Raw genomic sequence first — 23389 nt, 5'->3', positions numbered from 1 at the left:
CTCATTTAACACTTCAACACCAAATACTTTCCCCAATTACATTTGTTTATTTCTTCATATCACCACCTAAAAGCCTTGAGAATTCAGTACCAAGTCGGCCGAATGGAATAATTTTGGTCTGGAGTACAGGAGAGGAGGGTTCGAGTCCCGCTCCGTATTAACACCTGGAAACTATGCAGACGAATATGCAAAACTCGAAATTGGTCCTCTAGCTACTCAGTTTCATATTAGTATTAATTTAACCATTTCTGTCCTGCTAGTTGTGACGTATTTTGCACGATTGTGTACGTAATAATGGCAAAAAAAAGGCATTGCTTGACTCCTCACTTGTCTTGCATATACACCGTGATTTCACTGACGTTTACTGTGTTTCGTCACTTTTGTTGCGTGTCCCACAGAATAAAGGTAACCTTGAATAAATGGTGCAGCAGCAAATCTCAGGCAGTTCTCGTTCGCGTGACTACGTGGCGGTTCACAACCAATAAGAATTAGCTGAATTTATGCATCAATTCGATTGGTTTAAAAACCTCATTTGGCCTGTTTTCATTGGTTACTCAACCAACAAAGCCCGCCTCTTTGACAGTGTTATTTAAAGGTACAGAGTGCCAACGCGTCCAGAGATTCTCCTGCGCGTCAAACTTCACTGAGGGGTCGCGAGTAACGTGCAAGAACGTGGTAAGTTATTTTAGCAACATTATCTTTAGGTTTAAAAGGTAAACCTCTAATACCCGAAAATGGTCTTGTTTTTAGTATTCAAACGTGCATCGTATGCTTTTTGCACTGCTCTCAAGTGACGAAGTTCGCACTGATGGGAGGCAAAAGATACACGAGCCATAAAAGAGGATGGGAATGCTTTTCGAACTTTGATTCGTTTTAAAAAAACATTACATGCAATTCATATTTTTTACGTTAGTTTACATTTTTGTCGTTATGCAGGAAAAAAAGGTAACCTTTACCAAACTTTTTTTTTTTTAACTTTAACTCTGCATCAGACTAGTTCACCTTGCGTTTGAATAGATGTAGTTGAGTAACGTCCTGGTCAAGTTTGATGTCTATGCCCTATACCTTTTTTTCCCCTTGACTTTGACACTATTGATTTGGGTGTGTCCCTCCTCTTGCAACAACTCAATGTTCCCAACTGAGGTGCAAATCATTTTTAGTTGTGTTTGCCATGCTTTTAGGTCAATGTTTTCCGATTTATTTCAAACATCGTGCACTGCAATCCGTAGAGTTCCACACAAGAACTGTAAAGTTAATCATGGTCAGTTTTGAATGACATTAGCATTCTCTTGTTGTAAAATTCCTTTAGGAGAGCTGCTTTGAAAATATCTTTCTATATATGATCACTATTTCCATCCTCAGCCGCCGACAGGTCATCAAAATGCTGCTGCAGTCGCTAGCATCCCTCTACCTCCTGGCTGCCGCCACCTTTGCCGTCCCCCCTCAGGAGAAACGCGTCCATCACCGCGCCGACCTGAGCGACCATGCCCACAATGACGCTCACGACTTTCAGTACGACCACGAGGCCTTCCTGGGCAAAGAGGAGGCAAAGACCTTTGACCAGCTGACCCCTGAAGAGAGTAAAGAAAGACTGGCGTAGGTTCTGCTTATGTCAGCATAACTGTCAACACACACACACACACACACACACACACAAAGAATGACTACTTTTCAACATGATGCCATCTTCCTTTTCCCCCTACAGGAAAATTGTGGACCGCATTGACACAGACAAGGATGGCTTAATCAACCACGCAGAGCTTCATTATTGGATCAACCACAGACAGAGGAGGTACATCGAAGAGAACGTCAACAAACACTGGAGGGATTACGACAGCAACCAAGATGACAAAATAGCCTGGGGGGAATACAAGAACACCACCTACGGCTACTATATCGGTAAGTCGATTGGGTCCAAGCATCCGTCTGAATATCTGACATCTGTTTGTCTATCTTGTCAGATGAGGAGTTTGACGACGTGGATGACAAAGCCACCTACAAGTCGATGCTCGCCCGAGACGAAAGACGCTTCAAGATGGCCGATCGTGACGGCGACGGGATCGCCACGCGCGAGGAGTTCACCGCCTTCCTCCATCCGGAGGAGTTTGATTACATGAAAGATTTGGTCGTACAGGTACAGACATAGAACAGTACATGGAAAAGAACATTTGATATTTGCTCTTGTAACCAGTTGTGTTCGATTACGAAAGTAATATTGCCACAAGTATTTTTCTTTTAGGAAACAATCGAGGACATTGATAAAAATGGTGACGGCAAGATCAGCTTACATGAGTACATTGGTAAGTGAGCTGCATTTTTACTTTTCAACCACTTACACGCAGTTCCGAGTGTAATCATTTGGAGTGTAATGTGCCCGTAGGTGACATGTACACACCAGAGGATGGCGAGAGTGAGCCTGAATGGGTCCAAACTGAGAAGAAACATTTCACTGATTTCAGGGATGCCAACAAGGTAAGATGTGCTATGTATTTTGTTGTTTGAATCCAAAATAAAGATATTAGGTGCAGCAACTTCCAATTTCTCTTCCGTTACTATAACGGCGTCTCAGTCATGGTAACATCATGTATCACACAGGATGGTCACATGGACTTCAGTGAGGTGGCCCACTGGATTTTGCCTGGAGAAATCGACCACGCCGACAATGAAGCCAAACATTTGATCTACGAGACAGACACCAACAAGGTATTGCTCCCGCACACAAATACAACTACACTTACAAGTTTTTGGCAAGTCTGGCAGAGGTGTCAGGGAGGGAGATAAAAATACATCAACACCGCCATAATTATGATTTAATTCAATTTTAATTGACACTAATTGTCTTCTCTCTTCTGTCTTAACGTCTCTCTCTCATCTTTTCCATGACTTCACACACGTCTCCATCTCCTTCTGTCAATCACGCCAATCGTCAGGACGAGAAAATAAACAAGCAGGAAATCCTGGCCAACTGGAACATGTTTGTGGGCGGCCGGATCACCAATTATGGAGAAGATTTAACAAAGAATCACGACGAACTTTGATGAGCTGTCACGTTCTTAATATTATTGCTCACGTGTGTGTGTGTGTTTGAGATGGCTATCACACCAGTACACAAGTATCACTTGCAGAAACTATTCCACATGCATTCACATACTGTGTATGTGGTTACAGGTGATTTTTTTTTAATGCCCACACAGCATTATTAAACACAGTCCAAATATATTTCAATTAAGAAGTGTTGGATAAAACTGTGGATATCGTCCCACGTGCACTGATATTGAACCGAAACTGTATTTCGAGTTCGAGCCTAGAAACGTGGTCACGACAATTCTGAATCATCAGAAACCATACACTCCACTGAGCACTTCATTGTACTTGAAATATTTTCACTACGTACTTAATGTTGGCCATCACATTTATGGAAATCCATTTTTATTAATGTTTCAAGCCAAATATTTTAGCTCTAGAATTGAGTTTTAATTCATTTGCTAAGGTCAGAAGAATTTCAACATTGCCTACGACAGGCAACTAAAAGAAATTTGTGATAAAAAAATGTTACTGACTGTAGATTGGACAAATAAATGAACTTTTGTACGGGTTGTTTTATTTAATCCTGCTGTACTCAGTAAAGAAGGTATTTTTGATCCTTGCACTTGCTAAAATAAGTAGCTCAATATTTTCCCAATGAAGGACCTTTCTTCTGCTGATCTGAACCACTTCTTTCCTTTTACTGTTGCTTTTGTTTTCTACCTTGTGCGTGTCAGGATGGATTTGTGACATTATCAGAGATGCTAGATAAACTCGACTTCATCAAGATCAGCACCATCACAGATTATGGAGCCATGGAGGTTGACGGCCATGATGAATTGTGAATATCAATACCACAGACTAAGAATGACTGTTTTTTTTCCTGTGCCTTAAAAATGTTTCTCAATTCAAATACATTCAGGAAAATGAAAAATAACACGGCTTTTCAAATGATATGAACAATACACTGTAAATACTCTAGAACAGAATGACAGACACAAAAGTGACTTTTTTTCCCCCTTTCCTAAGCCTCTTCAAAATGACCACAAAAGTACAAACATGGCCAAGCTATCATATCTAATAAGAAAAAAATGTCATATTTTGGCTTACCGTAATTACAAATATATTACCCCAAATTTTTTTTGAGCGCATAATACAGGCAGACAGACCATCATCATCTTTCACACTTGCATGACTGGACGAGCTTCTTTGGCCTTGAGCTCTATACCAGCACCCGCAAAGCCCGTTCCTCCCTGTCAAACAAAAGAACCACCAAATCAATGGTTGGGGTCACCTATGTCACCAATAAAACGATATTATTCGATGGCAAAATTAGTGGCTATATATAGCTCTTTAAAAAAAAAAAAATCAGACTATATTCATGCTCAGAATAAGCAATCAATAATAATCTAGATTTTGAGAATTTTAAATAAAAAAATAAAAAAACATATGCAAGATCCGTTTCGCTGCTCACCAAGAACCATGAGGGCCTCGCAACCGGATCGGTCTTAAAACGGGTCTTACTCAATATTGTGTTATGTATAAAAGAGGGCAAGCAAATCTTTTTTTGCCACTTTTCCATTTCACGATGTTCTTGCCACTTTGTAAAGATGGGCGCATATTAGGGACATTTTGTTGTTGGCTTACGTTGGTTGACTCTACATACATACATACCCTCTGCAGTGGTATGATGTCTTTGTCAGAGAGTTTGTCTCCACTCACGGGATCCGTCATGTCCATCTTGATGAGCTTCTCCACACACTCCTGTGTCACCACACACCCCCTGAACACAAGCCGGAAAGCAGTGTAAAACTAACTACCTTTGCAGAATCCTTCCCCGCAGTGAAAACAAGCTGGCTCGACCACTCACGAAGGCCGCAGGACAGCACAGGGGACGCTGTTGCCCAGGATGTCTTTGGTCACTGCGCAGACGTATCTGTCCTGTAAGAGTAGAATCAGATTGTTGGGACTGCGACAAATCTCGGGATGGAATATGCGTTGTCGATTCTTGTTCTTATTCATCAGACACTCGGGAATTGCTTTAAATTGTGACAAAATGCTCCTTTGCTGTATCTCAAGCGTATAACCCTTCCTGATAAGACTAACCTGGCGGTTGATGAGGGCCACTCGGTCCAGACTCGGGTCTACTGGGGTGAAGCGCACTGTGATGAGCTCGTTCATCTTTATAGGTCGTCCTGACATCGGACACAACACAGCCTTGCTCTGAAAAGGTGATAGGAAAGAAGAAATGAGAGTTTGTGAAAACGTCATTATTTCTATGCTCACTGTTGCATATGCAGACCCACGGATGGGCTTTGAACTCGGAGGTCAACTTGTCCTCATCCACTAAATAAACAAAGGTCATCATGACATAGAATTGGAAGGCAAACAGATTATGCAACGATAGTTTAAGGGACTGCACTTCAATGACTGGATGAGTCAAAAAGTCCAAGTACCAAACTTGACTCTGGCCAGCCCTCTCAGCTGTTAGGAGAATGTGCTAAGCAACTGCAGCGCAACTGTGGATGAAGTGTATTTTGGTTTCACCGGTTGGACGCAACCAGCAGAGGGCGCAAGTGTATTAGCTGTCGAAAATAAATAGGGACAGTCAAGATATTTTATTGCTTGACAATTATTATTTACGAATAAATAATGCAAGTTTTTAAATTTATGACTTATTGTTATGGTTATTTATTTCTCACTCAACATTTTTATTGCACTTTATTTATTGCTCTCTTTTTTTGTTTGTTACTCATGTGCAATGTTCTCTTTTTTACTGTTTCAGTGTGAGCTATTGGGACCAGAATTTTCTGAGAGAGCAATCCCAAGGGCTGTATAAAATTGAGCCCAAGTCTAAATCTAAGCCGCAAGCAAGCTGAGTTTAGTGGTTAGCACACGGTCTAAGATAGACATCATGTGAAATAACAGAACAGGCTTAAATGCTCAATCCATACATTTGAACGCAGACAATCTCTGAAGCAAAGTTTCACTTCAAGCAGCCACTGACCGGTTTCTTGAGAAGGGTGGGCTTTGCTTCAGGTGTCAGAGAAGGAACCCAGAAGCTGGGCAGACTCTGGCTGGAGGAGGCCACTGAATCAGTGGAGGATGATGAGCGACTGTCCGTCTTGATTTTCCCACCTACTTTGCTTTGCCCTTCAGGGAAAAAAAATTCAAAATAGAAACTAGAGTTCCACTGCCGTATCTCTCGGCACACGTACCAGAAATGAAAGGGTTGATGGGTTTGGATACAATGCTGTTCTCTCTGGTTTTAAACTTCTCCACTTTCTCACGTTCTTCTGACTTGGACTCAAGATGACTTTCATGCTTCTGAGCTTGCTTTTGCTTCTCATATGCCTACAGGAAAATCCAGAAAACTTCAATACTAAACGTTTTGTTTTAACATTGACATTTTGATGGGAATAAAATAAGTAAACTGTGGATGAAAGGCAGATAACAGCCTTGAATTCGATGGCTCGTCAATCACCGGGCATTATGTAGGGACAAGCGCTCACTTTGAAATTCACGCTGTCATAAAAAAAAAAAAAAAAAAAAAAGAGTGCGCACTGCCCACGGCAAAGTCAGGTTCATGAAAAAAGAAAAGAAAAATACCTTCATCTTCCTGGCAATTTCTGTCTTCTGATGCAGAATGTATTCCAGAATAGCCTGTTTTTCATACAAGAATCCATCTGGACTGAAAACAACAAAAGCAATTTGACGTTGACAGTCATGTTTGTATTGTTTACAGGAAGAGAAACTCTGCAGCATCTCCAAATTGAACTGCCATGAGACTCTTATCGAAGTTTGCCAAATAGATTGTCTGTTTATAAGATGTGGGTGGTGAGAAACATACGTGACCACAGGAGTCTGGCAGGGTTGCAGGGATAAGCAGCAGCAGTCAAAGTCTTTGATGGCATCTTTACCCAGGCGAATGCTCTGTGTGCCGTACCCAGATGCAGCTGAGCAGGACAAAAAACAAACAAATCATCGGAATCAATTTCTTTACAAAATGTTGATTAGATTTTATATGCTGCCAATGCACACGGAACACAAATTGTATCAGCACTTGTTGATGGGCTAAACGTGCACCCACGCACACAGGGAACAAAATGTATTTTACCACCCAACATGAAACAAAAAAAAAAAAAAATGAATATTAACACAAATCAGGTATGCAAAAAAAAAAAAAAAAAAATTTAGACACTGCTGTGGCGACCCCTAACGGGAGCAGCAGAAAGAAGATGACATTTATTCCTGGCTTTATATCCCGAGTTCAAACGTTAGTTTTTAAAGACATAACTAACTAACTAACTAACTAACTAACTAACTAACTAACTAACTAACTAACTACCAACAATACTAAATTCGTCACGTGCGTTCTATTTCGAAGAGGGGAACAATCGATGCCGCAAACAGCAACTGAATTCATCATAACACATTTCTCACCTGTATCTTTCTTTTTCTCGTGGTATGTATAGACGGCTCCAGCGGTGCAGTTTTTTCCGTGGCGAGTCATTATAGCCTTTATTCACTTACTTACCACAACAAAGGGATTATTTAAATTGTGAACTCGACTGTTCACTTACACTCAGGAGGAATTTTGTTTTCCGGTGCTACTTGATCGCGCAGTTCCTACGTCATTATGTCGCATTCAGATGTCGTCACAGGACGCGTCATCATAATCTTCTGTTCGGTGAAGAATTTAGACTGCAATAATTATCAAATTATTACAATTATATTTTGTGTAACTGTTTCAACTTTTCTTTATATATGTTTGCAATTATGAGCTACAGTGTTAGGGAAGATATAAACAAATCATGTAGCACATGATAAATACCTGGAATTCCCATATGGATACAAACGAGTGAATCACAACTTGATTAAAAAAGTAACAATTTGATTGGAATGAATGTTCTCAACAGATGACTGCAAAAGAAACACGAAAAAAACCTTTTTAAATGACGTCACGGACGTCCTGTTCTATTTTTCAAAAGTCAAACTCAACACAGGCATGTTCAGTTTGCGCAAAGTATCAACTGCATTCTTTGTAGCGTGGTGTGCGTGCGTGGTGCGCGTGCGTGCGTGCGTGCGTGCGTACTCAACACAGGCATGTTCAGTTTGCGCAAAGTATCAACTGCATTCTTTGTAGCGTGGTGTGCGTGCGTGGTGTGCGTGCGTGCGTGCGTGCGTGCGTGCGTGCGTGCGTCGGGGGGCTTGCATGTCTTGAGAGAAGCAAGTTCAGCAAGCAAGCATCCACTGACACTGACCCCGTCGGGCGCCAACGACACACCAGCATCTTCCAAAGTGGTCTGCTGCTTTGTTTCTGACTGAGCTGGACCCACCACATCCATCCATCCATCCATCATCCATCCATCATCCATCCATCCATCATCCATCCATCCCCAACATGGTGCTGTCGTTCGCTGTCAGGCTCTTGATTAGCCTCGCACTGTGTCAGACCTGCGCAAATGAGGGTGTGTGTTTTCATCTCATCTATCGTCATTTATCATGTCAATAATCTTCATCTAATTGAATGTCTATACTGGGCAAGTCGTAAAAGCGCTGGGTGAAAAACAACCCAATTTGGATGAAAAATTGGAACCTCAGCTTCCTGGTCGGTCCAATTTTGACCCCAGCCATTTTAAGGGTGCAAACATTGAAAGGAAATGAAAACTCATTTGTGAAATTCACTGTCCAAAAATTGCTACAAAGCCAAAGTAAAGAAAGATCGCATTAAAGCCTGTTTCTGCCTTTACTGTGCGGAAAGCTGCCAGTGATTTTCTTTTCATCTAAAAAGGCCATCTTTTTTTCTTACTAAAACGCTGTCGCACCATTTGAATGCCTTTTATTGTCATCATACAATGTACGAAGAGATTAGAGCTGCCCAACAGTGCAAAATAAAACTACAAAGCATATAGAAAAATAAAGTATATTTAAAAAAAAAGTGATAGTTCACGTGTAAACCCATCCGTATAGGCAAGCAGCCATTTGAAACAGTTCGATTTTTCACAGCCATCAAAGTGAAGGAAGAACACAGAAGTGTTGAGGACATTGTTAGACGACAAGCCATGCACCCCACCTTTTCGTCTTGCTGCTTGTGCAAGCAAAGTGGTTGAATCCTCTCGTGGCTCTCATCATGTTCTTGTTTTTGTTCCAGAGCTGCTCGGGTGTCCGACCGGATGGCTGCAATACAACCAACATTGTTACTTCTTAGGAAACCCCAATATCTGGCGGCTGGCAGAGGCCGATTGTGTGTCCCGGGGAGCCCACCTGACAAGCATTTTGGACGAAAGGGAGAGGGTACCACGACTCGCTCAGTCACTCACTCACTCACCTTTCTCTCTCGTTGAACTTTGTCTTTCTTGCAGATATGGATGACAAATAGCATCAAGAGGGACATGACCGATATCAATATCTGGATTGGCCTGCGTGTCACGTCTGGCAGACGGTGGGAGTGGGCAGACGGAAAGGCTTTCTCCTACTCGTGAGTGTCCTTCCATTGAAAAAGTGCGACAGCTTGTGAGCCTCGGGCGGCGAATCGCTCAAAGCGAATCGTACTCGTTGCTTTAAATGATGATGGTTACGCCTGAAAACTACCTCGTTATTCATGAACAAGATCTCTGAAAGACTTCGCATTGTTATTTGAGAAAAACATCACTGAAATAGTTAGCGCCAAAAATGTTTTCTCTTGCAGGAACTGGAATACCAAAGAGCCAAACAACGAGGGTGGAAATGAAAACTGCGTTGAACTAACGACAAGGAGAACCAATCAGAGATGGAATGACCTTTCCTGTAATTATTATCGGCACTACATTTGCAAGATGCCCTTTCGTGAGTACAGATCCTGTTTTGTAACTATAGTGTTTGCCTGTCATTGCACTAAAAAATGTAGGACTAGGTGATATTGATTTACTTGAGGAAAAAAAAGAAGTCACATTTTGCCAAGAAATGATAGCTTCTGTGTAGTTCCTTTTTTTGCCTGAATATGTTCATCATTTGATGAGCTTATCAAGTTCAAGGCACCTCTCAAAACAAAACGTGGCCACTGTTGAACTCTTTGCGGGACCCAACAGCAACATTTGAATGTCTTCGAATGTGCGCTCTCCTTTTCAAATAGGTCCTGTCCCTCCCGCCACTGTCGAGCCTGCCACCTTTCCTACTCCTACTCCCTGCCCCACTACAGCCAAGCCTGCTACCTGTCCTACTCCTACTCCCTGCCCCACGACAGCCAAGCCTGCTACCTGTCCTACTCCTACTCCCTGCCCCACTACAGCCAAGCCTGCTACCTGTCCTACTCCTACTCCCTGCCCCACGACAGCCAAGCCTGCTACCTGTCCTACTCCTACTCCCTGCCCCACGACAGCCAAGCCTGCTACCTGTCCTACTCCTATTCCCTGCCCCACTACGGCCAAGGCTGCCACCTGTTCTACTCCTGCTCCCTGCCCCATCTGTCCCACTACGGCCAAGCCTGCCACCTGTCCTGTCAGCCCTCCTCCGACCAACGGGGAGTTCCAAATGTGTACGAGCTCCACCACTGACTCGTGCCTGCTCGCCAAGATCGCCATCCCGGTGAGTTGATGATTTGTCGATGCCGAAAAGCATTTCTACCTTCTTGTCGTCGTCCCTCCATTGTATGAACCTTTGTCAACACCTGACAAGTGAGCATTGTTCAGTTCAAGATACTCACCCAAATAGCATCTTGGTGGGCAAAGGTCGATTGGACTTCCCCAGGAACGTTTGTCCACGTCGTCCGTGAAGAACTTGAGCTGTCCCCAAAGCCCAGTTGTCATCTATTGTGTGTACGCAGAAGGGCGGATTCCAAGATGTGCTGGACGGTCTCAGCGTGGCCCGCAGCATTGTCATCAGAGGACGATCCAATCCCCAAGCAAAGAGGTAATAATAACACACTGGCACCCAAAGAAGGCAGCTAGCACGACCGCGGCATTTGTGCGGCACGCAGGCTGGTGGTCAACCTGGACGGACGCGATGCCAACGGCAAGAAGGCTACCACGGCGCTGCAACTCCATTTGGACTTGGAGAGCCAAACCTTCACCCTCAACTACAGAGTGGGCGGCAATTGGGGCGGCAATCGGACCGGGGACCTTCCCCGCGGACGCCCCTTCGGAGCCGGTCACCCCTTCAAGGTGAATGAATGAATGAAGATGCCTTTTTGCCGCCCGTTGACTGCAGTCGAAAGAGTCGGAGCACCGGCTTACCCAGCCTGCCGCCGCCGCTATCTTGTCGCTGTCCAGATTGTCATCGAGTGCGGGAGTGGCACTTTCCACCTGGACTTCAACGACATGCTCCAGCTGGACTTAGCAGGTCCTGAATTTGATATTGGGAGCATCAACCGGATGGAGGTGTGGCAAGTGATGATGAGCGGCGTCCAGCCGGTTTGACGGTCAACGCCGCTTCCGGGCTAGGCGTCGGCATGCTGACGGCAATCGGCTCCGTTCTAACGTGTTTGTTGGTTTTAGCGCTCGCTTGCCACCAGTTGTTGTCCGCTTTATAGACTAGTTGTGTAAGATAATCTCATTGTACAATATTTTCACAGCATTGAGGCGCTTGTGTGGAAAATCGAGTGGCGGTCGTACGAAGACACTTTCATTGAAAACAAATGTTCTTTTCTGAAGCGTATATATAAATGTTCACTTTTTTTCAACTGATGTACATTTGTTTGAAGCAAAATAAAGGCCTTGATGTTCCAGGAGCCATCTTGCAGTCCAAAACTGGAATTCAATTGCTTTTGGGGAATCTTTCTTTCTTTCTTCACTTGTCATGAAAGGCATTAGAGGCTCGCTGGCTGGCCCTTTTTGATTGACAGTGAACCAGCGGGCTTGTCGAACTTGTCCCGATAACGCCAGCTGTGGTATTTGTGCAGTTGTAGCACACTCTAGCGGTTAGATTTATTGATGCGAACATCTTTTGGTCAAATTTGAACTACATTTTGTGTCTCAAGCAAATTGTAGGCAATGTGTGTGCATTGAACTTCATGTTAACCGTACCATTTATTCCTACCCCATTCCTTCTGACACAAGCAATATATGGATTGGATGCATATTATTGACTTATGGTAATTAATAGAACAAAAATCCCCAAGATGTAACTCGTATTTGTGATCGCACATTTTTCCTCATCACGGCATTATTAATCATTTCCCATGTTAAGCAATCACTTCAATGAGGCAAATGTGGTTTTGTGCCTGTAAAGAAATGTCGGAATGTCATTTTGCCGATGACAAAACTGTCCCTCCCGAGTCCCTTAGTTAAATTGTTTGTCTGTCTTTCGACGGCATCATTTCCTGCCTTACTGTGAATTTCCTCTAAGCAGAGCCCCCACTCCTTGTGCATTACACATCTGCTATTGCTATACAGTAAAAACAAGAATGATTCTTATCATTAGGAGTAGCTATGTCTTTTACATCTTAGCTTAGAATCACTAGTGTCAAAATAGGCACATAAAAGAGGCGCAAGCAGCATAGTTATAAGCATGATGAGTTGTCAATCTGTCTGTAGCGTACATAGACTGTGTGGTTTCTTTCTTCTCATTTAATGTTAGACACAGTTGTGTTGCTATGATGACACAAAGAGTTCATTTTGTATTGAGAGTGCAAGAGGATGCAGTGAAAAGATAACAAAAAAGTGTCCTAAACAACAATCCCCTCCGGAGAAGCCGCCCTGTAGTTATCGAGAGCATTTGTTTATCCGCACTCCTTGAGTTTGTCAAACATGCTGTATCACTCCATCAGCACCCTTCCCATTTGCCGGCAATCTTTTCCCATCCTGATGCCCTCTGCTCATTCTCTCCATATTTAACACACCCTTGGCCAAATTGCTTATTTGCATTACCGCTATATTTCCAGATTTTAGAGGCCAGATGAAAAGCAATGAGTGGTCCCATAACCTAACAATGGCAAAGGTTTACGGCAAATTTATGTTTTGAATAATCCGCACCCAAAAGACTGAATGTGAAAATGAACACCAGTAAAGGAAATCTAACGAAATGAAAGGATTCTATCGAAAGGATTATAAGAAACGAAATTGGTTCCCGTTGTGTTTATTGTGAATGGAAGCGCTAACAATATTAGCTAGAAAAAGCGTTTCAGGCTCGCATTCAGTCAAATCTTTCATTTAAGGGCAATTTACAGACAATGACCCGAAACATACAGTGGAAGCAACCAAATAGTTGTTTTAAGGAAAACAACTGGCATGGCCAACTAGATCTCAGTCTGATTGAGCAATTATCTTATGTGCTGAAGACCAATCTGAAATGAAAATGTCCCAAGAACAATCAATCACGGAAGAGAACTGACTAAGCTGGGATGAAATTTCAAATTCATTGTGGTGGTGTTTCGAGCCAAATGTGTTGATGTCCCAAAATGTATGAACCTGTCGTTCAACAAGACTTGAGCAGTGTCGGTGTTAAATATCCGCATTGACCTTTTCCTGGCCTCTTGAGCTCTATTCGGAGCCATCAAACATCTGCATCTTTTTATCTCCATCTCTCATTAGCTCCGCCAACCCCCTTCCATGGTCTCTGGGTGTTTGTTGTTAGCTTCCTGTCACACAGGAAGTGCCTCACCCTGTTGCCTCGCTCGCTCGCTTGCTCGCTCACTATTGGTCCTTTCTATGATTAAGACCCAGTGAAGGGGGGCTTACGGGAGGATAGAAAAGGCTTTGGGAAGAGGACAGAGGGTAGAAGGCTGCACTGAAGACTTCTCACGTGGTGCCCAGAGGTAAGAAGGCCGTTGGTAACTTACACATTTGAAAGCTTGGTTTCTAATGGAGACAGCAGAAGGTCAAATGTACTGCAGTTGTGCAAGTGGATCAGACCTTCTGCTGCATACGTAGTATAAGTACTTGTTTTATAAACTATATTTGACCTATACTTTTATAAATAGATAGTGCTAGCATACCAATTTGTGATTTCTTGGTGTGGCTACTCCCAATCCTTGTACCAGCGTCTTGATTCCGCACGGACGCTGGACTGGTTTGGGGGGAGTTGTACCAAGTAATAACGGCCGAAAGTTCATCGCTCCATCGTTGATGATGATTATTATACTAATGATTATTTTACATTGGAAGAAACTAAGTACACTTCTGGTGTATGGCCAAATTCGCATTGTACTCTTGATTTGATGGATTGGATAGGGTCATCAATTTAATTGTATGATTTGTTAAAGTAGGTAACCAACTGAGGAAGGTGAAGGCGACACCATGTTCCTTTCACAAGGTGAATGTGTCACTTTTGCTGTGCATGTGGAAAAATATGAACAATGCAAAAAGACAGGAAGCCTATTATAGATTCAACTGTAATACACTTTTGATGGCAAATGTTAACAATAATAAAATTATACTGCACTATATTTTTCTTGCTTGGTCTGTTGTAATTTCAAGAACGGCATTAAAGTATTTATTCTCACTACAATAGTTGATGTTTCATTGTTACATATTTTTTGCTTTGAGCCAGGCAAAAAACAGACTGACAAATCATCATAATAGAGGCTTTTTGGGGGGGGGGGTATTTAACACATATTAAGTGAAATTTAAAAACAAAACAATTCAATATATAAATTGTCAATGTGTATTTAAAAAAAACGTCCAAGGTTGACATCTAGTGGCACACAGTGACAACAACATCCAAAGTATTTGTGGCAAGTTTTGGAAGGCTTCAACCCAGGCCCCGCCCACTTGCGTTTCTGCGTAACAATCACACACAACTGTACAAACTGCATTGCCGCAAATCTCGAGCGCGATCAGAGGCGAGGACACTGACTCAACAAGGTAATTACACTCAAATGTATCATTTATGTTTATTGTGCTCAACAATTATGGAGATGTTTTGTAAAGTCTGTTTTAAAGTTTGAGTATCACCCACGTCGCTTGTTCGGTTCGTGTGCGGCTCGGTGTAATATTTTCATTTTAAATGAAAGGTAAATTATATGCAACGTCGACATTATTTGTTTATTTTAATCACTGCGCTTTTTTTTCCAATTCGATTTTGTTTTACTTTGGGGCGTCTGATCAATCCCCTCCGGGAACGTTTCATGCGAGACCGCGGTCGAACGAAACCGGCACCTTAAACCTTCCATTTTCGTTTATTACATTTTTTTAAAAAGTCAATGAGCTGTCTCAAGTAGTGAGACGGAGTGGTATGTAGACAAAACGAGAGCTTTGTGAAAAGTGTGCAAGAAATCTGTGTAGTATCAGCTCCATTGAAAATGGGTGACCGTGACGTCACAGTTTTCCAACGTCACAATTGTGTATTTTCGGTTTGTTCATTTTCGGAATCGTATCAATATACGGCATTTGCTTGCTACTCAAAGAGTGCTACTTTAAAAATGATCACAAAAATAAACTTTGGAGTGTGACGGTATTAATGTCCCGTTTAAGCAGTCACGTGGTCACTCCAGAACAAAATGAGTTAGACATCAACTTGCAGAACTTTTACAACTACTGCATTATTATTGTACTATTAATGCGGCCAAGTTGTTGTCCACACTGCTGGAGGCAGAGCGACAGGCAAGAAAAAGACAAGTTAATAACACAAATAATCTGTCATTCAAAGTGATAAAAGGAGAATGAAGTGAAAGGAAGGGCGCTGTATGGTGGGAATCCCCAAGAGTCTATTGGGCTAGGCCACTGTTTCACAATGTCGTACAATGCACACCACCAAATAAACATATAAATACACAAAGTGACATCATGTGGAAAAACTAAGCTCGTAATTAAATTCACCCTTTAGGAAATAGCGGCCATTAAATAAATTGAAATGATAATTCATCTGTTCAAGTTCCCCCAAATAACATCACAATCTGTTTTCGTGACATGTTTTCAATAAAGTAGAGACTTGTAAATTGAAACGCTTGGGCATGCATAAGTCAAGGTATGACTATTTTTGGCTTTATGGATGTTAACCTGTGGATACACAGGTTAATAGTAGCTTCAGCAATCATTTGGAAAAGAATTTAACTTCACTGGAGTAAAAAGATCAAGAAAAACACAGTATTTGCTATAAGAGTAATTTTTACTCCCGTCGAGTGATATTGCTACACTGTGACAATGTGTTTGGGAAGAACTGCTCTAATTTAGGCCTTAAGAGCATAACCAGGGGATAATTCAGGAAGTGAAATTTTAGTTTCCTTTTTCCTTACATATGTAACTATATTACAAATTCTTAAAACTGCTTGTAAAAAAAGAAGAAGGTGTTTAAAAACTATTTGATCCACGTATGGAGTTACTGTAGCTTCTTCTACCTCTACATGTGTGGAGTTTCTCTTAGTCAGGAAATGTAACAAAATTAACATGTTCACTTCATTTAAAATGACAGAGTTGGTTGAACAAAATGATATCTCGCTAACTGACAATATTTCAAGTTAGAAGTTTTCTTCAGGTGTTCTTTTGCTACCAGAATATTCATCAAAGAACAAAATTCAATACATTTCCTAATCCACTTTTCTGTTTTACCGATAGTGATGTCTATGGGTCGCTCTTCCTCCGTGACCTCCATCTCTTTGCTTGAGATTAAAGCTGAGAGCCGTCTTGTGCTTCAAGCTTTCCTCCATCGAGTGCTGTCCGTCCCACCTGTAGAGCGACCTGGCAGAGTTGGAGGGGCTTATAAGGATAAAAACAAGTACAGGTAATTTTATCATCACTCAAGGGCACACTGATGGCGTGTCCACCTGCTGAAACATAAAGTTAGTTGATGGAGTCAGAAACATCTGCGACACATCGTCTGCTAATCAATTATTACGTCACTCACAGTGCTAGCGTCAAGCCAGAACCAAAGGTAAAAGATGGATGGGATTCTCAGGCCGAAGAGCAAAGCTCAGGAGATGAGAAGAAGACGGGCTTTAAGGGTTTCCTCAAGCAGCTGCCCCGCCGTAATACTGTGCGCCCATTTACCAAAGATGGGAAAGGTACTTTAGAAAAGGACAGCAAGCCCAAAGCACCAAACATCAGGGAGCTATCGGAGGTAAGCAAGAGACCCAAATGGGAGGCGGGAACAAAAAAAAAAAAAGGTCTTTAAACACAGAGAAACCGTTTACCCGCAGGAAGACGTTTTGTCTCCCTCCTCTACGTCCGAAGATGACGACGGCGGCGAAAAGAAACAGAGCAAAAGACTGAACAGAAAGAAGATCAAAAAAAGCCTTTCCAAGATTTTCAAGATAAAGCTAGAGAAGGATAAGGCAAAGGAGAAAGAGAGAGAAAAGGAGAGGGAGGAGAATGAGAAGGACAAAAAGGAACCCGGAGCTCCACCGCAGAGGCCTTCTACATTGGAGTTTGAAAAAACAACGGAGCTCATACCAATCATTGTTTCCCCAAGTAAGTTTCTCACTTCCAAAAGTAAATGTACCTCAACCTATTCACCACAAAGTTGCAGAACTTCATGATTGTGTTGTTGTTGTTTCTTGGGCACATAGATCACCCTCCTGCTTTCTACTATGAAGTTGCGGAGAAGCTGGAAAAGATTGCCCAAAAGTCTGCAAGCATAAAAAGGCCCAGCAGTAAAGGCAGAGTGAGCCCCCCACCCGCCGCCGCACAGGCTCCATCGGGTAATACATTTGCTCAGATACATACGTACAAGGAAATAACAAAGCAATTGCAATTAAGTGCAAAGTCAAAAACCTGTCGGCCAGGTTTGATCCACATCAAACCACACCGGCACACCGGCACACCGGCACGATGTCAACAATATGTATTGCTTACTGGTTGACCGTGCCTCTGCCAGGAACGTCAAATAGACCTTTCTACCGAAACTCGAGCGATCTGCTTCGTCATTTGGCCAAGGCGGAGCAATTGCAAAAAATTAATTGGCTTTGTAATTATCACAAAATGTTTTACAACCATCATTTTTCCCGTAAGTCAAAACCATGATGTCAATTGGAGACGTACAAAATGTTTGATATTTAAAATTTTATATATAAAATTATATTAATTTTATATATAAAATGTTAGATTTTTTTATTAACAGAGGGGGTTAAAAAACACACAGTAGTCGCAGAAATAATTTGTAATCATGTCATGTAATATTAAAAATAAAAAAATGAAAATGAACCAATGAAAATCAAACATTGCTGCGTACCCATGTATGGATTATTTTAGATTTGCTTTGCACATGTACTAAACCTATTCCTTTTTTTAAAGTTGTGGATGACAAAGAGCGAGTGGTGCAGCAGCTTGTTGAAGTGCTGTCGGCCGAAGCCGATTCCATCAACAATAAGGTAATGTCATGCGTTTCTTCTCATCTTGTCGTCATTCCGATCCGTTGGATCTAAAATGTCTTTCTGCTATATCCAGATCCAGACGGACCCATTTCTGCGTGCGAGTTTGTCTCGGCTGTCGTACGCATCCTACGCCAGGCTACTCGACATGGTCAGCAGCACGCAAGAATCCGACCTCGACTTCCTCCAGCCCATGTCCAGCCCGATGTCGAGCCCGACGTCGAGCCCGACGTTACGCCGCATGGCCGTCACCATGGAGGTGTCGAGGCGGATCGTGACGGCGACGGGTGTGCATCGCATGCAAGGCTACGCAGAATGCTACATGGAGACCTTTGCCCCGTGGTTAAAGAGTCAAGGAGGATGGGTGAGTGCTTCTTAACATGACCTAAACCACGTTGAAGGATCAGAAACACGCATTCTGGAGCAGGCGCTTTTTCAGCATACTAACTATGGCTGATTTGCACTAACATTTCTATTTTGTTTCATCCTCAGGAGAATATCGTGGATATGAATGATTCTGCGGAATACGACTGAAAACCCTTTTTTTTTTTTAATGACATCAACTGTGCCATCTTGAGGTCGTCTCGTCGCATTGTTTTATTTGATCAAAATTATTGCTGTGAAAGTTTACTCGTCAACTTGGATTATCGTCATCGTTAGTCAAGTTTGAATGAGACTGAAAAAGGTTGAGGAATGCATACGTTACATATATGAGTCACAGTTTGAAATCAAAAGACCCTCTGGAAGTCATAATGGGGTCGAGTCAAGAAGTTTCAGGGACTAATGTAGCAAACTTTTTTCGTGCCATCAATTGTTGGGGAAGTTTACGCCGTATGACGCACACAAACTTTTTCCAACTGCGTCACTTGGCCACCTTTGTTAAGAGTCAAATTAATTAATTAATCAACTAACTAATACTACCTCCATCAAGAGTGTTGGCTATTTAAAGATGCCGGTTAACTACGTTTTTCTATCTTTTTTCCCCCCGTATTGTTAGAAATAATTGTGAAAATGTTAAAGATATGTGTCATAAGTTATTCTATATGTATGTGTGTCTTCTTTCTAGGATTTTAAGATTTTATTATTACGTTGTTGCTGTGAATGTTTCAAGGTAAAACTTTCTAAATAGACCAAATTTCTTTTGTCCACTACAAATGGAAACTTGTTTTTTCAAAAAATACTGAGTGCTGTTTTTAATTTATAATTTATATTCATATTTACAATATTGCAGAAGAGGGAAAGCAGCTATCAAAGGCTGTCAAGCAAGGCCAGTTTACATGAGTGGCAAAATATTTGCTTGCTCAATGAGCTTTATTATAAAATTGCTGTTTTTGCACTGTACAAAAATTGAGAGTGGACAAAGGGAAGGTGATACAATACAAAACATTATCACTTGATTGTATGCAAAAGATTTTGGAAATAAAATATTGACTGGAAGGAATCATGTCTAATGCTTTTTGATGCATTTCAGCTCAAATCTGCAATATCCACTTGAGTTAATTTAGTGCCGTCAATTATGAGTTACTCACAAAACAAAAGAGACGTCAGACAACACAAGGCACAATAACAAATAAAACATTCATCAAATCACACTCCCATAACTGTTGAAAAAAGCAGCCTGGGAACATAGTGCAGAAATAAATTCCTATCACAAATATATATATATATGCAAATTGGTATTATAACATATTTTACATGTATAAACAACCTTCAGTAAGACAAAGATCCCGTGTTGAATTGTCGCACGAGAAGATAACTTCATGAAGGCAAGCTGTCACCGAGCCGCAAACGAACATATTTTACTTTCCATTTTCTACCGTGCACTGTGGTTGCCTTCAATTGAATGAGCTTTTGATCATGTCTGTAATCTTTTTAAATTGCTCAGTTATTGCATAACTGCCTCAGTGAAACGGTCCAGACTTGGCTCTTGGCTATTTAGAATATGCACATTGTATTTTTATTTTTTTCACCCACATTCCAAGAACATCGAAAGATGTGCTCGAGCTCACACGTGATCCTAATGAGGGCAAGACGAGCAAGATCTCTCTTAGTTATTATCCAGTCATCTTCTAATGGCTTTGTAGTAAAAGAACTCTCAGTCATTCTAATTGACTTTGTCCAAAGCAGATGGACGAAAAAATGGTATTGATCAGATTAAGCGCATTGATTTATGAGAGTAACAAAGAGGAAATGCAGCTCACTCACACTCAGTCCAAATACTTCTCAGCACACATGATTTGGCAGTACATCAGCATGGAGAACACCAGGGCCAAGATCTGATCGGAGAAGAAAGTACAGTATGATATTGTAAAAAAAAAAAAATATTTCAAAATCATCATCTTGTGCTTCAAAGCATATTAAGCTAGAATAAAGTCTTTAAGAAAACAACAACTACCTGCACAACACCAACGCACACGCCAAACACCAAAACTGATGGAATGTTTTCCAGGAGCCAGTCCCTGGCCTTTTTATAACAAGGCTGCAAAAAAGACAAAGATAAAATCCTCATATACACATTGCTTGCATTTTCAGAGGTCGTCTCAAGTATCATGGATATTACACACAATTGTTCATTTGGTCTGAGATTGAATGGAATGGCTGCTTTGGCAAGCCGAGTCGACAGTAAGACACAACGAACAGCACGTTCTGTTCATTTTTTCCGAGTATACGGCAAGAATGGTATGCAAAGAATGGAGCCTGACAACCTAGTTGTGCTCCTATTTACATGCACATTCGACCTCCCTTGGGACTGTGTATGTGCAACAGCCCACATTCAAGCATCTGGAGGAGATTTAGATCTCATATGAGAAGATCAGGCTTGTTGTTTGGAAACCACATCCCCCCCTTGTACCTCGGTGTAAACGAGCCCTTTCCATCCGTCAGTGCATTGGTCAATCCCGACGGAGCAGCAGGACGACGGCAGCGTTCCATTGAGTACTTCATACCAGTCGGTTTGGTTAGTCACGCCACAGCATTTGAACTAGAAGAAGGAGACAACTCAAAAACATGACTTGAGTTTCAAATGCTCCAAAAGCATTTTTTTTCATGCCTCTGCTTACCATTTTTTGGACATTATCCCAAGATTTCTTCAGCCCAGGATCCGATTCATAACTTTTCATCCCCTCCTTCAATTCACCCTGTGCTTTGGAATCCAGCTGAATTAAAAAAAAAAGATCAATCAATATCTGATTTTACTGTAATCACTTTTAAAAATGATTTTTTCCCATTACATTTCTTACTGCAAATTGCCAGCTGCTCAATCAAAAACGGTGAGCTCACCTTATCTCGAAAGATGTGTACGACCAGTGCTAGAGCGATTTCTGTCAGGACCAGGAGCAACAGGATCACAAAGAACTGCACAGGAGGAGAGGTTCAAACTCCTCTTTCATGACAATCTATCACATCATCACACTGACATCTTCAGCGTGAGCACACACATTTAAAAAAAGAAAAAAATGGGCGCAACAGTGCTTCGACTGACCATGAACAACAGGCAGCGTTGCTCCTTAAGGGCCCCGAGACAGCCGAGAAAGCCCGTTACCATGGTGATCCCGCCGGCGACCAGCAGCAGGTTGGCTGCCGAGAGCGACGGAAAGGAGAGCGGAAGAGATGAAAACTCCGACTGGCTGAAGGACAGCCACACTCCTACGCCAAACAATCCACATCCTCCCAGCTGTTTAAAAAACATACAAAGCATGCAATATGGCCACTCGAGGTAGATTGCATTGAAACGTCACTATTGGGAGGAAACACTACTCACCCAGAAGATGAGGTTAAAGACAAACATCACATATTTGACGCAGCACAAACATTTGCGAGATGCTGACATCCTGCAGAAAGAAAGTATGAGTCAACAAAAGAAGCATCGTTGGCACAAGTTGAGAGCTTTGACCTGGTGTCAGGATGAAGATGCCCACAGCTTTTGTCCATGCTTCCGTTTGTTTGTGAATGTGAAGGCTCGTTCGTGGTCTTACCTCTGACAAGTGACCTCATACGGGAAGTCAAATTGCTGACAGGAAGGAAGCTCCCTTCCCTTCTCAATAGACCTAATTATACTACTGAAGGCATTTCCCATGGCCATGGAACTCGGATTGCTCATCAGCTAAGCACAACAACGATCTGACATTTTCATTTGTTTGGGTTTGTTGGATCAGATGAGTTAGCGTCGAATTAAGGTTTCAAAATGTAAATGTAGCAGAAGAAGAAAGAGAAGGAAAAGAAGAAGAAAAAGAAAGGAGGAAAAAGAAGACAAGAAGAAGTCAAAGAGGACAAAATGATAATTATATAATATGTAATGCTAAAAAAAATGGTATCACAAGATTCTTAAAATTAGACGCAACATTCAGAAGTCTCACTTTTTTATTTTATTACAATACATGTCTTTTCAAAGGTAGGTGGCACAATTATGTTTTTTGGTTTAGTAAATCATTATACTTTGATAACTATCAAAGGAGATCTACAAATACAAGATATCTCATTTGGACGACAGAAAAAAAAATCCGTGCACATGCTATTTTTCATACTATGTGATTTTGAAAATGTCGATTAGTGTGCAGGACTTTACCTTGAGGATGTCTAATGTTGTTGCTGTTAGCTTACGTTTTGTATTCCCACTTTCAAATCCCTTGCTTTTCCTCTTTCTTGCTTTCTTTGTCCTGAAGCAGCAGCAGTAGCAGCAGCAGCAGCAGCAGCAGCAGCAGCAGCAGCAGCAAACGTTTCAAGAATCTTTCTTTGCTGTTCTCTCTCTCTCTTACGGCCGTGCTTTTCTTCCCCCAATTAGTTTGTCTTCATTCCTGATTCCCAACCTTTGGACTTGATGTATTTTTCCATCTGGGAAGCTTTACTCTCGCTTCAAAAGTTTCCAGATGTCTGAGTTTGGTCCGGCCTTCTCTGTGCTCCTCCCCTCCCCATTCTTTCCATCTACCCCCACTTCTTCTACATTTTCTCTTTGTTCAGAAAACATTGTTTGGCTCTATGCATTTCAATGGGCGTCAATTATAAAATCTTATCTTAATCCCGCTGAAAATAAATATGTGTTCCTGGAGTGCATTAAAGCAAAATACTACCGTAGCATTCTCCTTGCTCAGCGGCACATCTGTGTCAACATGGGTCATCAGGCGGACCCTCTCAGTGTGGGCTCTTGCT

The 23389-nt window shown here is 41.8% G+C and overlaps 5 protein-coding genes across 9 annotated transcripts; 3 read left to right on the top strand and 2 right to left on the bottom strand.

The window, feature by feature from the left end:
* The first annotated feature begins 465 nt into the window (after positions 1-465).
* Positions 466-3961, top strand: rcn3 (reticulocalbin 3, EF-hand calcium binding domain). Of its 2 annotated transcripts, none has more exons than XM_088357555.1 (8): positions 466-675; positions 1363-1596; positions 1706-1899; positions 1962-2134; positions 2240-2300; positions 2381-2472; positions 2596-2703; positions 3762-3961. In XM_088357555.1, exons 2-8 carry the CDS (start codon positions 1382-1384, stop codon positions 3867-3869), a joined length of 951 nt encoding a protein of 316 aa, XP_088213681.1. In that variant the 5' UTR covers positions 466-675; positions 1363-1381; the 3' UTR covers positions 3870-3961. The 2 variants fall into 2 exon arrangements, with proteins under 2 accessions (XP_088213681.1, XP_088213680.1); XM_088357554.1 differs by lacking the exon at positions 3762-3961 and adding an exon at positions 2931-3591 and having other exon boundaries at positions 479-675.
* Positions 3120-7992, bottom strand: nosip (nitric oxide synthase interacting protein). Its single transcript, XM_088357556.1, has 10 exons — positions 7859-7992; positions 7468-7728; positions 6875-6980; positions 6634-6715; positions 6243-6378; positions 6032-6177; positions 5131-5247; positions 4895-4965; positions 4699-4807; positions 3120-4277 (listed from the first exon to the last, which is right to left on the bottom strand). Exons 2-10 carry the CDS (start codon positions 7535-7537, stop codon positions 4206-4208), a joined length of 909 nt encoding a protein of 302 aa, XP_088213682.1. The 5' UTR covers positions 7538-7728; positions 7859-7992; the 3' UTR covers positions 3120-4205.
* Positions 7993-8179: 187 nt separating this feature from the next.
* Positions 8180-11761, top strand: LOC148384557 (uncharacterized). Its single transcript, XM_088357553.1, has 8 exons — positions 8180-8495; positions 9179-9321; positions 9390-9505; positions 9716-9852; positions 10139-10590; positions 10829-10914; positions 10982-11165; positions 11274-11761. The coding sequence occupies exons 1-8, from the start codon at positions 8429-8431 to the stop codon at positions 11418-11420; spliced, it is 1332 nt and encodes a 443-aa protein (XP_088213679.1). The 5' UTR covers positions 8180-8428; the 3' UTR covers positions 11421-11761.
* Positions 11762-14072: 2311 nt separating this feature from the next.
* On the bottom strand, positions 14073-23127 carry tspan4b (tetraspanin 4b). 3 transcript variants are annotated; one of them, XM_088356964.1, is made up of 9 exons: positions 22137-22802; positions 22005-22074; positions 21726-21917; positions 21524-21598; positions 21304-21399; positions 21096-21224; positions 20640-20723; positions 20450-20520; positions 14073-16616 (listed from the first exon to the last, which is right to left on the bottom strand). In XM_088356964.1, exons 1-8 carry the CDS (start codon positions 22235-22237, stop codon positions 20452-20454), a joined length of 816 nt encoding a protein of 271 aa, XP_088213090.1. In that variant the 5' UTR covers positions 22238-22802; the 3' UTR covers positions 14073-16616; positions 20450-20451. The 3 variants fall into 3 exon arrangements, with proteins under 3 accessions (XP_088213090.1, XP_088213091.1, XP_088213089.1); XM_088356965.1 differs by lacking the exons at positions 14073-16616; positions 22137-22802 and adding an exon at positions 22809-23127 and having other exon boundaries at positions 19537-20520; XM_088356963.1 differs by lacking the exon at positions 14073-16616 and having other exon boundaries at positions 19537-20520.
* Positions 14616-19685, top strand: bcl2l12 (BCL2 like 12). Of its 2 annotated transcripts, XM_088356961.1 has the most exons (8): positions 14616-14804; positions 16494-16659; positions 16785-16995; positions 17075-17345; positions 17444-17575; positions 18168-18244; positions 18321-18608; positions 18737-19685. In XM_088356961.1, exons 2-8 carry the CDS (start codon positions 16496-16498, stop codon positions 18776-18778), a joined length of 1185 nt encoding a protein of 394 aa, XP_088213087.1. In that variant the 5' UTR covers positions 14616-14804; positions 16494-16495; the 3' UTR covers positions 18779-19685. The 2 variants fall into 2 exon arrangements, with proteins under 2 accessions (XP_088213087.1, XP_088213088.1); XM_088356962.1 differs by lacking the exon at positions 14616-14804 and having other exon boundaries at positions 16474-16659.
* Positions 23128-23389: the final 262 nt, after the last annotated feature.

The sequence above is a fragment of the Syngnathus floridae genome, chromosome 17, assembly GCF_059516105.1.
Source record: "Syngnathus floridae isolate MCC-2025c chromosome 17, RoL_Sflo_1.0, whole genome shotgun sequence".
In the NCBI taxonomy this organism is placed as follows: domain Eukaryota; kingdom Metazoa; phylum Chordata; class Actinopteri; order Syngnathiformes; family Syngnathidae; genus Syngnathus; species Syngnathus floridae.
This window is presented reverse-complemented; position numbering and strand designations above follow the sequence as displayed.